Source organism: Coregonus lavaretus, assembly GCF_964263955.1.
Source record: "Coregonus lavaretus genome assembly, chromosome: 14".
NCBI classification, from domain to species: domain Eukaryota; kingdom Metazoa; phylum Chordata; class Actinopteri; order Salmoniformes; family Salmonidae; genus Coregonus; species Coregonus lavaretus.
In genome coordinates, this window is record NC_140001.1 from 9,382,630 (window position 1) to 9,398,424 (window position 15,795).

The following is a 15,795-nucleotide window of genomic DNA, read 5'->3' on the forward strand; positions in this document are numbered from 1 at the left end:
ATGTTTGGGGCAAATCCAACAACACATTACTGAGAACCACTCTTCATATTTTCAAGCGTGGTGGCTGCATCATATTATGGGAATGCTTCTCACCGGCAAGGACTGAGGAGTTTATGATACACCTTTTGTTTAATGGGTCCTCACTCAAAAAGATGTAGCATAAAGCTTTCTTCATTTTTTTCATTTGTTTCACTGCATCAGGGATAGCGTACACAGACATTGCAGCTTTGCAGCCTTCTTCTTCTTGATAAAAATAAACAGAATAAAGCTAAGCACAGGCAAAATCCTATGGGAAAACCTGGTTCAGTCTGCTTTCCAACAGACACTTGGAGACAAATTTACCATTCAGCAGGACAATAACTAAAACACAAGTATCCACTGGAGTTGCTTACCAAGAAGACAGTGAATGTTCCTGGGTGGCAGAGTTACATTTATGTACAAAGCCTCCATATAAAGGATACACGTATGAAATGTGCCCCTGAGCGTCTGTCAACATTTGGTAATGTAGGCTAGGTTTGGTTAAACCTCATTTTACAGTCTGTTTTGGGGGGAGGTGGCCTGCATCGTATGACTGCATCTCCTCCAGCAGCAGCAGCATGATTTGGGTACTGAAGACTTGGTTTCCCATCAACAAAGTGCTGAAAGAATAATGTCTAAAGATTTGTGATACAACATATAGCCTAACAAAGTTAGCTAGCTGACGTTGTTAACCAGGTGGCAGCTGGCTAAGTTAGCTAGCTAGCCGACGTTAGCTAGCAAAGTTTAGCTTGGTTGTGTAATGTGAACATTGTTGCTAACTTTATCTAGCCAGTCTATTTTACTTCTCATCCCGTTCTCCTCTGCACACATCTGATACTTTATAGCGATGCATTCATGGGCATGGTTTATATGACGACATGGTAGGTGTGTTCTTTGCTGACCAATAGTGTTTGGGTTCACATTCTATTCGTCCAGTCAACATGCGTTCCTCCCACAAGGGTGTATCCGGCGGCCACCATTATTTTTGCGTAAATACAGTGACATAATAGTACCTGTGTGTAGCAACAAAATTGACGGCATAACATATTTGATTATTACTCCAAGTGCATGAACTGGGATGTCTGCAACAGACTGGTACGCGCACAAATCCCTCGGAGAAGGTCTGTACTGGATCCAGGAGAAGTTTTTCGAATCGTCAAACAGAGCAAATATTTGGCTCCTTCGAGGATCTCACCAAGATGTTGTGATAGACACAGGCTTGGGGTTGAGGAGCTTACCTGATTACATTAACACCAAAGGTCTGCTTGGAGACGACCCGCAGCGAAAGAACCCCCTTTTGGCGATCGCCACCCACGCCCACTTCGACCACTCAGGTGGTCTGCATCAGTTCGAACAGGTCGGGATCCACAGTGCAGAGGTCGATGCGCTGGCCAACGGAGACAACTTCGAGACCGTCACTTGGCTGTCCGACAGAGAGATAGTCCAATCTCCCTGGCCGGGATGGAGTGCAAGAGAATACAGAGTCAAGGCTGTACAACCAACACACATACTACAAGAAGGTAATAACCAAACCATACAATCTAGTGGTTATGGTACACCAATGTGGTGGCATGATTGTTACCAGGAATCTAAAAGACAATTTGCTGTGTTCAGTCTCTAATGCATGATATGGATTTGAGAGAAGGAGATGGTCAATATGAATGTAATTACACAGTCCTTAAAGGATGTGTCTTTGCCCCTTGTTACAGAAAATCGACTTTGCATTGGAATACGCTTTCACATTAAGCTGCATCCCATAGGGAAATGTATACTGCAGAGTAGACTTGGCAGGGTACCAACACTGACCTCCCAGCACACACAAACACGCACACACACACACACACACACACACACACACACACACACACACACACACACACACAGACCAAGCATGATCCCTCCCTGTTTTATACAGTTTTGTAACTGTATAATCCATCTCCATCATACTGTCACAATAGAAGTCAGAGCTTCAGATAGGCCTATTGTTGAAGGGTGCGTCTCTGACTGCACATTCTTTGGATGAGGTTTCACTCCCTACATCAGTTTGACTCAGTTACATGAACTGTATAATGTTGTTGCTTACAATGGGTCCCATAGGAGGGATTATTTAATGTGTGAATGACAGTGGCTCACAAATAGCCCTAGTGGTTGTTATTCTGCAGTATGCCTGTATCTGCAGAGATGCTATTTTCATACTCAGCCGATGACTTTGAGGGGTTTTATTTCAGCGAAGGAAGTACAGCAGGCTAGACCCAGCCATACTGAATTACAACAGAGCCTGAGAGGCAGAACGTCCTCATTTTTAATCGCATCCACAGAGATCAGACCACAAGTTATCTTCTTGTTGAAGACACACACATACACTACAGGTCTTCATTGATCCACCTGTACCTGAATACCCAAGACCCGATCCGGGACCTGAGTGGGTCCGGATCCAGAATTCTAAATAATGTCAATGGTCTGTGTCAGATCTGATATGATTGTCACGGGTCTCAGGTATGTGTAATTTTAACTGACTTGTCCGGAAGGGCCCATACAGATCCAAACATGACTGCTGCAGTAGAGAGAGAGAGCCTATATTTTATAATTTATGATTCTGTTCTTGCTTTTTACACACACAGGCACAGACATACACATGATAACACACACACTCGTACACATGAATTTTGTATTGTAGATACACTATTTATACAAAAGTGTGTGGACACCCTTTCAAATGAGTGGATTTGGCTATTTCAGCTACACCCGTTGCTGACAGGTGAATAAAACTAAGCACACAGTCATGCAATCTCCATAGACAAACATTGGCAGTAGAATGGCCTTACTGAAGAGCTCAGTGATTTTCAACGTGGCACCGTCATAGGATGCCACCTTTCCAACAAGTCAGTTAGTCAAATTTCTGCGCTACTAGAGCTGCCCCGATCAACTGTAAGTGCTGTTATTGTAAAGTGGAAACGTCTAGGAGCAACAATGGCTCAGCCGTGAAGTGGTAGGCCACACAAGCTCACAGAACGGGACCGCTGAGTGCTGAAGCGTGCAGTGCGTAAAAATAGTCTGTCCTCGGTTGCAACACTCAATACCGAGTTCCAAACTGCCTCTGGAAGCAACATCAGCACAATAACTGTTCGTCGGGAGCTTCATGAAATGGGTTTCCATGGCCGAGCAGCCGCACAGAAGGCTAAGATCACAATGCGCAATGCCAAGCGTCGGCTGGAGTGGTGTAAAGCTCGCCGCCATTGGACTCTGGAGCAGTGGAAACGCGTTCTCTGGAGTAATGAATCACGCTTCACCATCTGGCAGTCCAACAGATGAATCTGGGTTTGGCGGATGCCAGGAGAACACTACCTGCCCGTATGCTTAGTGCCAACTGTAAAGTTTGGTGGAGAAGGAATAATGGTCTGGGGCTGTTTTTCATGGTTCGGGCTAGGCCCCTTAGTTCCAGTGAAGGGAAATCTTAACGCTACAGCATACAATGACATTCTAGACGATTCTGTGCTTCCAACTTTGTGGCAACAGTTTGGGGAAGGCCCTTTCCTGTTTCAGCATGACAATGCCCCCGTGCACAAAGCGAGGTCCATACAGAAATTGAAAGATCGGTGTGGGAGAACTTGACTGGCCTGCACAGAGCCCTGACCTCAACCCCATCGAACATGAATTGGGATGAATTGGAACGGCGACTGCGAGCCAGGCCTAATCACCCAACATCAGTGCCTGACCTCACTAATGCTCTTGTGGCTGAATGGAAGCAAGTCCCCACAGCAATGTGACAACATCTAGTGGAAAGCCTTCCCAGAAGAGTGGAGGCTGTTATAGCAGCAAAGGGGGGACCAACTCCATATTAATGCCCATGATTTTGGAATGAGATGTTCGATGAGCAGGTTCATGACCCTACCTTACACAGAAAGCGGCACAGGTCCTAATCCAGGCACTTGTCATCTCCCGTCTGGATTACTGCAACTCGCTGTTGGCTGGGCTCCCTGCCTGTGCCATTAAACCCCTACAACTTATCCAGAACGCTGCAGCCCGTCTGGTGTTCGACCTTCCCAAGATCTCTCATGTCACCCCGCTCCTCCGCACACTCAACTGGCTTCCAGTTGAAGCTTGCATCTACTACAAAACCATGGTGCTTGCCTACGGAGCTGTGAGGGGAACGGCACCTCCGTACCTTCAGGCTCTGATCAGTCCCTACACCCAAACGAGGGCATTGCGTTCATCCACCTCTGGCCTGCTAGCCCCCCTACCTCTACGGAAGCACAGTTCCCGTTCAGCCCAGTCAAAGCTATTCGCTGCTCTGGCACCCCAATGGTGGAACAAGCTCCCCCACGACGCCAGGACAGCGGAGTCACTGACCACCTTCCGGAGACACTTGAAACCCTACCTCTTTAAGGAATACCTGGAATAGTATAACAGTAATCCTTCTGACATTATGCCACTCCTGGCGCAAAAATTCAAGCAGCTCGTCTTTGTTTGATGGCTTGTGACCATCCATCTTCCTCTTGATTACATTCCAGAAGTTTTCAATGGGGTTCAAGTCTGGAGATTGGGCTGGCCATGACAGGGTCTTGATCTGGTGGTCCTCCATCCACACCTTGATTGACCTGGCTGTGTGGCATGGCGCATTGTCCTGCTGGAAAAACCAATCCTCAGAGTTGAGGAACAATGTCAGAGCAAAAGGAAGCAAGTTTTCTTCCAGGACAACCTTGTACATGGTTTGATTCATGCGTCCTTCACAAAGACAAATCTGCCCGATTACAGCCTTGCTGAAGCACCCCCAGATCATCACCGATCCTCCACCAAATTTCACAGTGGGAGCGAGATTTTTTCCAGAGCTGTATATATATATATCATGTAGTAACCAAAAAAGTGTTAAACAAATCAAAATATATTTGAGATTTGAGATTCTTCAAAGAGCCACCCTTTGCCTTGATGACAGCTTTGCACACTCTTGGCATTCTCTCAACCAGCTTCATGAGGTAGTCACCTGGAATGCATTCCAATTAACAGGTGTGTCTTCCTAAAAGTTAATTTGTGGAATTTCTTTCCTTCATAATGTGTTTGAGCCAATCAGTTGTGTTGTGACAAGGTAGTGGGGTATACAGAAGATAGCCCTATTTGGTGAAATACCAAGTCCATATTATGGCAAGAACAGCTCAAATAAGCAAAGAGAAACGACAGTCCATCATTACTTTAAGAAATTTTTTAGAAAAATTTCAAGAACTTTGAAAGTTTCTTCAAGTGCAGTCGCAAAAACCATCAAGCAATATGATGAAACTGGCTCTCATGAGGACCGCCACAGGAAAGGAAGACCCAGAGTTACCTCTGCTGCAGAGGATAAGTTCATTAGAGTTACTAGCCTCAGAAATTGCAGCCCAAATAAATGCTTCACAGAGTTCAAGTAACAGACACATCTCAACATCAACTGTTCAGAGGGGACTGTGTGAATCAGGCCTTCATGGTCAAATTGCTGCAAAGAAACCACTGCTAAAGGACACCAATAAGAAGAAGAGACTTGCTTGGGCCAAGAAACACGAGCAATGGACATTAGACCGGTGGAAATCTGTCCTCTGTTCTGGAGTCCAAATTGGAGATTTTTGGTTCCAACCGCTGTGTCGTTGTGAGACATGGTGTGGGTGGAGGAGGCCGTAGGAGGGCAACAACCCAGCAGCAGGACTGCTACCTCCGCCTTTGTGCAAGGAGGAGCAGGAGGAGCACTGCCAGAGCCCTGCAAAATGACCTCCAGCAGGCCACAAATGTGCATGTGTCTGCTCAAACGGTCAGAAACAGACTCCATGAGGGTGGTATGAGGGCCCGACGTCCACAGGTGGGGGTTGTGCTTACAACCCCCACCTGTGGACGTCGTGCAGGACGTTTGGCATTTGCCAGAGAAAACCAAGATTGGCAAATTCGCCACTGGCGCCCTGTGCTCTTCACAGATGAAAGCAGGTTCACACTGAGCACATGTGACAGACGTGACAGAGTCTGGAGACGCCGTGGAGAACGTTCTGCTGCCTGCAACATCCTCCAGCATGACCGGTTTGGCGGTGGGTCAGTCATGGTGTGGGGTGGCATTTCTTTGGGGGGCCGCACAGCCCTCCATGTGCTCGCCAGAGGTAGCCTGACTGCCATTAGGTACCGAGATGAGATCCTCAGACCCCTTGTGAGACCATATGCTGGTGTAGGAGTGGGCGATATACCGGTTTGATAGTAAAAACCGGTATTGTGCCGCGCCATGATATGGATTTAGCAATATCATGGATACCGCGATTTATTCAGAATTCATAAATTCGAATTTTGCATCAATATTTTTTTGTTCCAAATTTCAACTGAGTGATAGTACTAAGTAGCTACATCTTTTATTTTTATTTTTTATCCAACCTTTCTTGGTTCTTACGAATAAAAGAATGTATGTTAATATGTTGACCTATTTTTATGAGCGCACGTCGCATGCACTTGTTGCACGCATGTAGTGCTAGCAACAAAGAAGTGTGCAGGCAGCTGCAGTTAGGAGGCAGGTTAACTATTGGGGGAAAACTTTACAATCCAGGATGAGCGAAAACACAGAAATTGATGTTGCTCAAGAGCAGGAGGATAAATTGGTTAAGAAGAAAGGGGGCACCTCTGTTGTTTGGAACTGGTTTGGCTTTAAAATCTCCGACCCCGACCAAAACACTACCCTATGCAAGTTGTGTCGTCGTGTTGTCTTAGCAAAAGGTGGAAACACGACCAACCTGTTCAATCACTTAAAAAACATACATGTCCGTGAGTATGAACAATGCACCAGAATGCGTGAGACAGTAAGCCCAGGAGCTCGCCCGAAGACAAGCCAGACTCGCACTCAACAATCAATTATATCATCATTTGCTGCCGGTACTTGCTATGAGAAGACGAGCAAAAAATGGATAGACATCACAGCTGCGATTACAAATCACATAGCGAAGGACATGGTACCGATTCAAACTGTGGAGAAAGAGGGGTTCAGAAAGTTGATTCAAACTCTGGACCCAAGATATGAGATCCCGAGCCGCAAATATTTTAGCCAAAAATGCCTGCCACAGCTTTACACAGAATGCTGGGACAGAGTTTACAGTGAGATAAATAACATTCCATTCTTCTCCACTACTGCCGATCTATGGTCAAGTCGTACCACAGAACCTTATATAAGCCTCACAATCCATTACATAGACGGTGACTGGAAACTGAAAAGTAAGTGCCTACAGACGTCTTATTTCCCAGACGACCACACCGGGGAAATAATTGCAGGTGGGCTGAGGGACATACTGTCGTCCTGGGGATTAAAAGAGTCGCGTCAAGTTTGTATGACGACCGACAGCGGATCGAACATGATCAAGGCATTGCAGCTGAACAAGTGGGCAAACCTTGGATGTTTCGGACACAGGCTGCACAATGCTATTGGTAAGTTTCAGGACTGTAGCCTAGGCCTACCCTGTATGATGCTTATTATTAAGAAAAAATACAGCTCACATCAGCCATGTACCGTAGGCTAAATCTAAGCACATCAGATTTGTAAAATGTGTAACAGTTGAATGTAAATGCCGTAAATCCTCAAACAAAGATTAAAAGTTATATTGTATTGTGATTTCTATATAAAAATGCATTATTATTAATTATTATTGTATTGTGATTTGATTATTTTTCACCCTATTATTTTGATTTCTTATTCCCAATTTCCAGAGAGGAGTGTCCAAAACGCTCCCGGGCCACAGGGGTGTGCGATTTCCCGGGCCACAGGGGTTTGCAAAAAGGTGGTTAGCACGTTCTCATACAGCTGGAAAAAGCAGAAGGCCCTGATGACAGCACAGAATGAACTAAGCCTGCCCCTGCACAAGCTCATCACAGAATCTCAGACAAGGTGGGGATCTCGTCTGAAAATGATGGAAAGAGTCCTGGAGCAGGAAAAGGCCATTACACAGGTCCTGGCAGGGGACAAAAAGACACGGCACCTTGTACCTACCTGGCAAGACATCCAGGTCTTGGAATCAGTCACAGCAGCACTGAAGCCACTCCAGGACTTTACAGATGCCCTGTCAGGAGAAGCGTATGTGAGCGTGTCCTATTTGAAGCCTGTCATCAATCTGTTAAATGCAGAGGTTCTAAATCTGAGCAAGGACGATACAGAACTGACCAAAGAGATCAAGATCAAGGTTCTTGATTACTTGAATAACAAGTACACTGACCCTGCAACAGATGAGCTGCTCTCCATGGCTACCTTTCTAGATCCAAGGTTCAAGACCAGGTACATGTCCGCTGAGAAACTGGAGGACATTAAGGTATTTATTCATTTGTTCTTGTTTTATTGCTTCAAATGTAAAGCACTTTGGGCTGCATTTTATGTATGAAAGGTGCTATACAAATAAAGTTTAATTATTTTCATTTTTTAAGGTGAGAGCTGCCTCAGAGACCGAAGCCCTCCTGGTGGAGAACACAGCCCTGGGAAAATCGTCTCTTGCAGAGGATCACACTGACAGGGAGAAAGAAGCTTCCACTGCTCATCAATCAGGCAAGAAGCCCAAGAAGAGCCTTGGGAGCTTCTTTAAGCAGACCAGCAGTGCACCTGCCTCATGTTCAGAGAGGCAGATCATTGAGCAAGAGCTGAATAGCTACATTCTGGCAACGGCAGCAGACAGCGAGTCTGATCCTTTGGAGTGGTGGCGATTTCACGGATCTAATTTTCCACGTGTGAGTTGTCTGGCAAAGAAATACTTATGCATCCCTGCCACAAGTGCCCCCTCTGAGAGGGCATTCAGCACTGGGGGCAATGTGGTGACATGTCACAGGGCAGCACTAAAGCCAGAAACAGTCAACATGCTGGTATTCCTGGCACGGAACTTGTGAAGAAAGTTCTAGTGAAGATTTGTTGATATTGTTGATAATTGATGGTTGAGGCTTGAAAGGTTTAGTTTCAAACGGTTAGTTTTTTACATATCTACGGACCGTAGCCAAAACAAACACACGTATTTGAATTTGTAATTACCTTATTTTCTTTATCTCCTGTTATTTTTTATTTAATTTTACTTAATATCTAATTTATATATATATATATATATATATAGGCCTACCTACCTCATGTTTACGGAATGCATGTTTGCACAATACAAATAAAAACTTTTCAGGTCCATACGGTCCAATGCCTCACTCTTTCTGGTTATATAAGGTTCAAATACATATTTTTCCTTAACTAATATAATTTAACCAAGAAGGGATATTAAAATGTGATTCATATTTTTTTACGTCATATATCGTGATATCATATCGATATCGTCTGGACAGTGGAAAATATCGTGATATGAATTTTAGCTCATATCGCCCACCCCTATGCTGGTGCGGTTGGCCCTGGGTTCCTTCTAATGTAAGACAATGCTAGACCTCATGTGGCTGGAGTGTGTCAGCAGTTCCTGCAAGAGGAAGGCATTGATGCTATGGACTGGCCCGCCCGTTCCCCAGACCTGAATCCAATTGAGCACATCTGGGACATCATGTCTCGCTCCATCCACCAACGCCACGTTGCACCACAGACTGTCCAGGAGTTGGCGGATGCTTTAGTCCAGGTCTGGGAGGAGATCCCTCAGGAGACCATCCGCCACCTCATCAGGAGCATGCCCAGGCGTTGTAGCGAGGTCATACAGGCACGTGGAGGCCACACACACTACTGAGCCTCATTTTGACTTGTTTTAAGGACATTACATCAAAGTTGGATCAGCCTGTAGTGTGGTTTTCCACTTTAATTTTGAGGGTGACTCCAAATCAGACCTCCATGGGTTGATACATTTGATTTCCATTGATAATTTTTGTGTGATTTTGTTGTCAGCACATTCAACTATGTAAAGAAAAAAGTATTTAATAAGATTATTTCATTCATTCAGATGTGTTATTTTAGTGTTCCCTTTATTTTTTTGAGCATTGAATATATACATATTGGGTCCGGATGGGAAAGATCCAGGTCCATTTTGGAATTTGGACCCATGAAGACATCTAACACACACACTCCTAATCCATATTCTTCATCATAGCAGGTCTTTTGACCAGTCTTGTGGTTCATTTTCACACATTGCTGCACACTTGACAAAGTTGGAGCAAACTCCCCCCACATAGTGTCCTTTCCTTTTGTAATTTGTGCACCGGTCAATACACTTCTGCTGTGTCAGTGCTGCAATGCAGCTGGAGTATGTTATTGCTCAATGTGTCCATTTTCCCCGTCTCTCTCTCGCTCTCCTTGCTCTCCCTCAGGTGATGTCATCAACCTGGGCGACAGGCAGCTGACGGTGCTGCACATGCCCGGCCACTCCCGCGGAAGCATCTGCCTGCACGACGGGGACAACAAGATGCTGTTCAGCGGGGACGTGGTCTACGACGGTGCCATGATCGACTGGCTGCCCACCAGCCGGGTCAGTGACTACGTCAGCAGCTGTGAGCGCCTGGTGGGGCTGGTGGATAGTGAGCAGGTGGACCAGGTAATGCCGGGACACTATCACACATTTGGTGCGAAACGGCTCCACCGCATCGCTTCGGGGTACATCGACAGAGCCGGCACCTGCTCGGCACGCTTCTCCACCTTTGCCTGGAGGACCTTGGCCAGATTGGCGCTACGGGCGTCCAACACACGCAGCGCCTGCTAGCCACATGAAGAGGCTGGCACCCCCAGGTTGAATCTGAAGAGGAGCCGTGAAGAGGCTGGCACCCCCAGGTTGAATCTGTTGCAGAGTTAGACTGGGGGACGTGAGGGAGATAATTCACCCCCTCAATGAACAGGATTTCCTTGTACTGTCTATTATAAACTGATGTGATCCATGTATGTTATTTTAAATGATTCATCAAAATGCCCTCATTGGTAATGATTGACAGAATATTGAGATTCCCATCATTACGGGATTCATTAAAGACTGGAAAATATACCTTGTTTTTTATGTAATATTAAGATAAATATTAAGTTGTGTGATCGTTGGAATGCTCTTTCACATTAGGCAGACTCTCATATGGCAGTACCTCGGGAGCCCCCACAGCTGCACGTGTCTGTTCTAACCCTGCATTAATACAACTGGTTTAACTAGTCAAGTGCTTGATCATTAGTTGAATCAGGTGTGCTATTGCTTGGCTAAAACATATATAAGAAACCTTAGGGAGGCCTGCTTGGACTGGAGATTAATAACATACAGTGGGGAGAACAAGTATTTGATACACTGCCGAATTTGCAGGTTTTCCTACTTACAAAGCATGTAGAGGTCTGTAATTTTTATCATCATCTTCAACTGTGAGAGACGGAATCTAAAACAAAAATCCAGAAAATCACATTGTATGATTTTTAAGTAATTAATTTGCATTTTATTGCATGACATAAGTATTTGATACATCAGAAAAGCAGAACTTAATATTTGGTACAGAAACCTTTGTTTGCAATTACAGAGATCATACGTTTCCTGTAGGTCTTGACCAGGTTTGCACACACTGCAGCAGGGATTTTGGCCCACTCCTCCATACAGACCTTCTCCAGATCCTTCAGGTTTCGGGGCTGTCGCTGGGCAATACGGACTTTCAGCTCCCTCCAAAGATGTTCTATTGGGTTCAGGTCTGGAGACTGGCTAGGCCACTCCAGGACCTTGAGATGCTTCTTACGGAGCCACTCCTTAGTTGCCCTGGCTGTGTGTTTCGGTTCGTTGTCATGCTGGAAGTCCCAGCCACGACCCATCTTCAATGCTCTTACTGAGGGAAGGAGGTTGTTGGCCAAGATCTCGCGATACATGGCCCGATCCATCCTCCCCTCAATACGGTGCAGTCGTCCTGTCCCCTTTGCAGAAATGCATCCCCAAAAGAATGATGTTTCCACCTCCATGCTTCACGGTTGGGATGGTGTTCTTGGGGTTGTACTCATCCTTCTTCTTCCTCCAAACACGGCGAGTGGAGTTTAGACCAAAAAGCTCTATTTTTGTCTCATCAGACCACATGACCTTCTCCCATTCCTCCTCTGGATCATCCAGATGGTCATTGGCAAACTTCAGACGGGCCTGGACATGCGCTGGCTTGAGCAGGGGGACCTTGCGTGCACTGCAGGATTTTAATCCATGACGGCGTAGTGTGTTACTAATGGTTTTCTTTGAGACTGTGGTCCCAGCTCTCTTCAGGTCATTAACCAGGTCCTGCCGTGTAGTTCTGGGCTGATCCGTCACCTTCCTCATGATCATTGATGCCCCACGAGGTGAGATCTTGCATGGAGCCCCAGACCGAGTGTGATTGACCGTCATCTTGAACTTCTTCAATTTTCTAATAATTGCGCCAACAGTTGTTGCCTTCTCACCAAGCTGCTTGCCTATTGTCCTGTAGCCCATCCCAGCCTTGTGCAGGTCTACAATTTTATCCCTGATGTCCTTACACAGCTCTCTGGTCTTGGCCATTGTGGAGAGGTTGGAGTCTGTTTGATTGAGTGTGTGGACAGGTGTCTTTTATACAGGTAACGAGTTCAAACAGGTGCAGTTAATACAGGTAATGAGTGGAGAACAGGAGGGCTTCTTAAAGAAAAACTAACAGGTCTGTGAGAGCCGGAATTCTTACTGGTTGGTAGGTGATCAAATACTTATGTCATGCAATAAAATGCAAATTAATTACTTAAAAATCATACAATGTGATTTTCTGGAATTTTGTTTTAGATTCAGTCTCTCACAGTTGAAGTGTACCTATGATAAAGATTACAGACCTCTACATGCTTTGTAAGTAGGAAAACCTGCAAAATCGGCAGTGTATCAAATACTTGTTCTCCCCACTGTAGTTCCCTTAGGGGAAATAATGTGACAGCACAACACCTACACAGAGAAAGACAGACACAGAAGGCATGACTCATCCATATCTTTTATAACATTGTCCCCAGGCTAAGCGAGAGGGAGAGAGCCAGCTGGTGGAGACTATATATTTTGTAACACTGCAGGGTTTTTTCTGCATAGAAAAGTCTTGGGCGGGCCACCTAAGTGTTTTTTCGGGCCGCTTATTTTTCTGGGATGGAAATGTTTTTGGGGTGTAAACTTAAACGACTAAAACCAGATATAAAGTATGTAGAAAAGATAATGGGCCTATATATTTTTAAATAAATGTATATTTGAGAACTAACAATCACTGAAATAAATGCTAGACAGTCAGGGAGGATAGATTTTGTTGTCTGAGTCACTCAGATAGCATAAACTATGGCAAAATGTGTAGAATTGTAGGACATTTGGTTTAAAACAGCTACATTTTGTCACTGGGGCCAACAGGAGGGCCTCTAAATGTTTAACATCTACGGGATCGGTGTCCCATATACGGGACGGTTGAGCTAACGTGCGCTAATGTGATTAGCATGACTGTTGTAAGTAACAGCAAACTTTCCAGGACATAGACATGTCTTATATGGGCAGAAAGCTTAAATTCTTGTTAATCTAACTGCACTGTCCAATTTACAGTAGCAATTACAGTGAAAAAATACCATGCTATTGTTTGTGTAGAGTGCACAACAACAGAAAACTTATCAAGCCAACTGGTTTGATACATTCACCTCTGAAGGTAAATAATGTACTTACATTCAGTAATCTTGCTCTGATTTGTCATCCTAAGTGTCCCAGAGATAAAATGTAGCATAGTTTTGTTTGATAAAATCTGTTTTTGTATTCAAATGTAGGAACTGGGTTCTACAGTTTGAACCCCTGCTGTCTCTGGCTCCACACCCCGCCCGGCCATCTAGATGTGTGAAAGGTAGTGTATAAGCTAATGATCCATCATGTATGACATTCCTGGGAGTGTGTAAACTTACATGTTGTATTACCATATCATTTCTATATGTTCTCTATATGTACTTGAAAATGTATCAATTGACCAATTCGGCACATTTGGGCAGACTTGATACAAAATAGTGCAGTATTGCAACGCTTCACTGGATCAAGCTGAAACTTTGCACACACACTGCTGCCATCTAGTGGCCAAAATATAAATTGCGCCTAAACTGCAATATTTTATTGCAGCCTAAACTTGCATTTCAAAGATGGAACCAAAAAAAAGACAACTCATGTTTTTTGTTTGTATTATCTTTAACCAGATCTAATGTGTTATATTCTCCTACATTCATTTCACATTTCCACAAACTTCAAAGTGTTTCCTTTCAAATGGTATCAAGAATATGCATATCCTTGCTTCAGGTCCTGAGCTACAGGCAGTTAGATTTGGGTATGTCATTTCAGGCGAAAATTGAAAAAAAGGGTCCGATCCTTAAGAGGTTAAATCAACGACCGCACCATTGGCCACGCCCCCCACCTAAACCCATTTTAATCCAGAAAAAACCCTGCACTGTATAATCCATCACACTCTCAATAGAATAAAAGTGTTAGCGCATTCTTGAAATGAGACAATCCAGTTATTGTGTGGTTTTTCTTTTAAAGGAGATTTTCAACAAGCACAAATTCCCATTGAAAGATTCATGTGACAGTTTGGCTGCGTCCCGATTCTTCAGCCTTTTCCCAAAGTGTGCACTTTTACACTCCACATCATAGATTCAACAATGGTGGAAACTCAGTCTAGCCAATGATTTTACCAATCCAATGCTTTAAAATCCATGACTGTTAATGTGTGAAAGTGCACCCTTTGGGAGACGGAGAATCGGGATGCAGCCTTGGATTCCTTGTGCAGAGAATGATCGTGATAACTAGGTCAATGGCTCTTGGAGTACATTCAGACTTCAACTTTAAATGGATGAAATATTAATTCAGTCTCTAAATTATTTTTTAAAAACACTACGTTGACATGCACTCTTGTTTTATTTATTTATTTTTAGTAAAGTGTGTCGTGAAATGCACTGTAAATAAAATGTGACTTGACTATGTTGGCATACATTTTTGGTCAACTGACACAGTTTGTCAACATTGACAAAAAGCACATGATGTGTGATCGAGGGTGATGTTTGATCTAGAGTTAGTGGATTGCTTTAATCCTCCATGTCTTACTGATGTGCCATTTCTACTGTGATTATACAATGTATATCATTTCCACTATAATGAAAGACATGACAGAAGAAATAAACCAAGGCTGTTCTGAATGGATAAATCATTTATTATCATTATGTTACATACAGTATTTAAAACGACTGATACTTCTTATTTATTTCTCCCCTAGGATGATGTGCATGCAGACAGTCTGCTAACACAAGACACTCTTGCAAGACAATCAATGTTATCTATTAGACACAGGTATAGATATGCAATCATCTGTTAAAATAAATCAATATAGCTGTATTTATAACAAAATCAATCATGTATAATGTATAACAAAAAGAAGAAGAGGAAGAAGAGTTTTGTTAACTTAGAAAAAAACTTTCCAGTAACAAATGCCACTTTGAAGCCTTTAAAGTTTTACTCTTAGTAAAAAGGAGTGGGCCAGCTGTGAGCCCTTGGGACACAGTACCGTGTTATAAAGTCCATTAGAAACACAGAGGGATTGATAGGCTTTACTGCACAGACCAGGGACACACCTACCCCTGCCCACCTCATCATCACTTAACAACCAATACAATCAGCTGGTTGGCATTAGGTGAAAGACTACACTATCTTAAGACAAAACACAACACAATATTTTCTATAGATCAATTTTTCCTGCATTGCATACTTGATCGATTGCGATGTTTCATATCGTATTGCAGCAGAATTCTGGGACCGGTTTGCATAACTTTATGACTGTAGTACCACAAACTAAGCTATAAATCAACAATGTATGCACATTGCCAGGTTCTACACTCTTCAAAGTCAGTACATTTGC

At 44.0% G+C, this 15,795-nt stretch overlaps 1 protein-coding gene across 1 annotated transcript; it reads left to right on the forward strand.

The window, feature by feature from the left end:
* Positions 1-1,012: 1,012 nt before the first annotated feature.
* Positions 1,013-10,926, forward strand: LOC311141461 (acyl-coenzyme A thioesterase MBLAC2-like). The gene is made up of 2 exons (XM_084176798.1): positions 1,013-1,538; positions 10,264-10,926. Exons 1-2 carry the CDS (start codon positions 1,097-1,099, stop codon positions 10,650-10,652), a joined length of 831 nt encoding a protein of 276 aa, XP_084032924.1. The 5' UTR covers positions 1,013-1,096; the 3' UTR covers positions 10,653-10,926.
* The last annotated feature ends 4,869 nt before the right edge of the window (positions 10,927-15,795 follow it).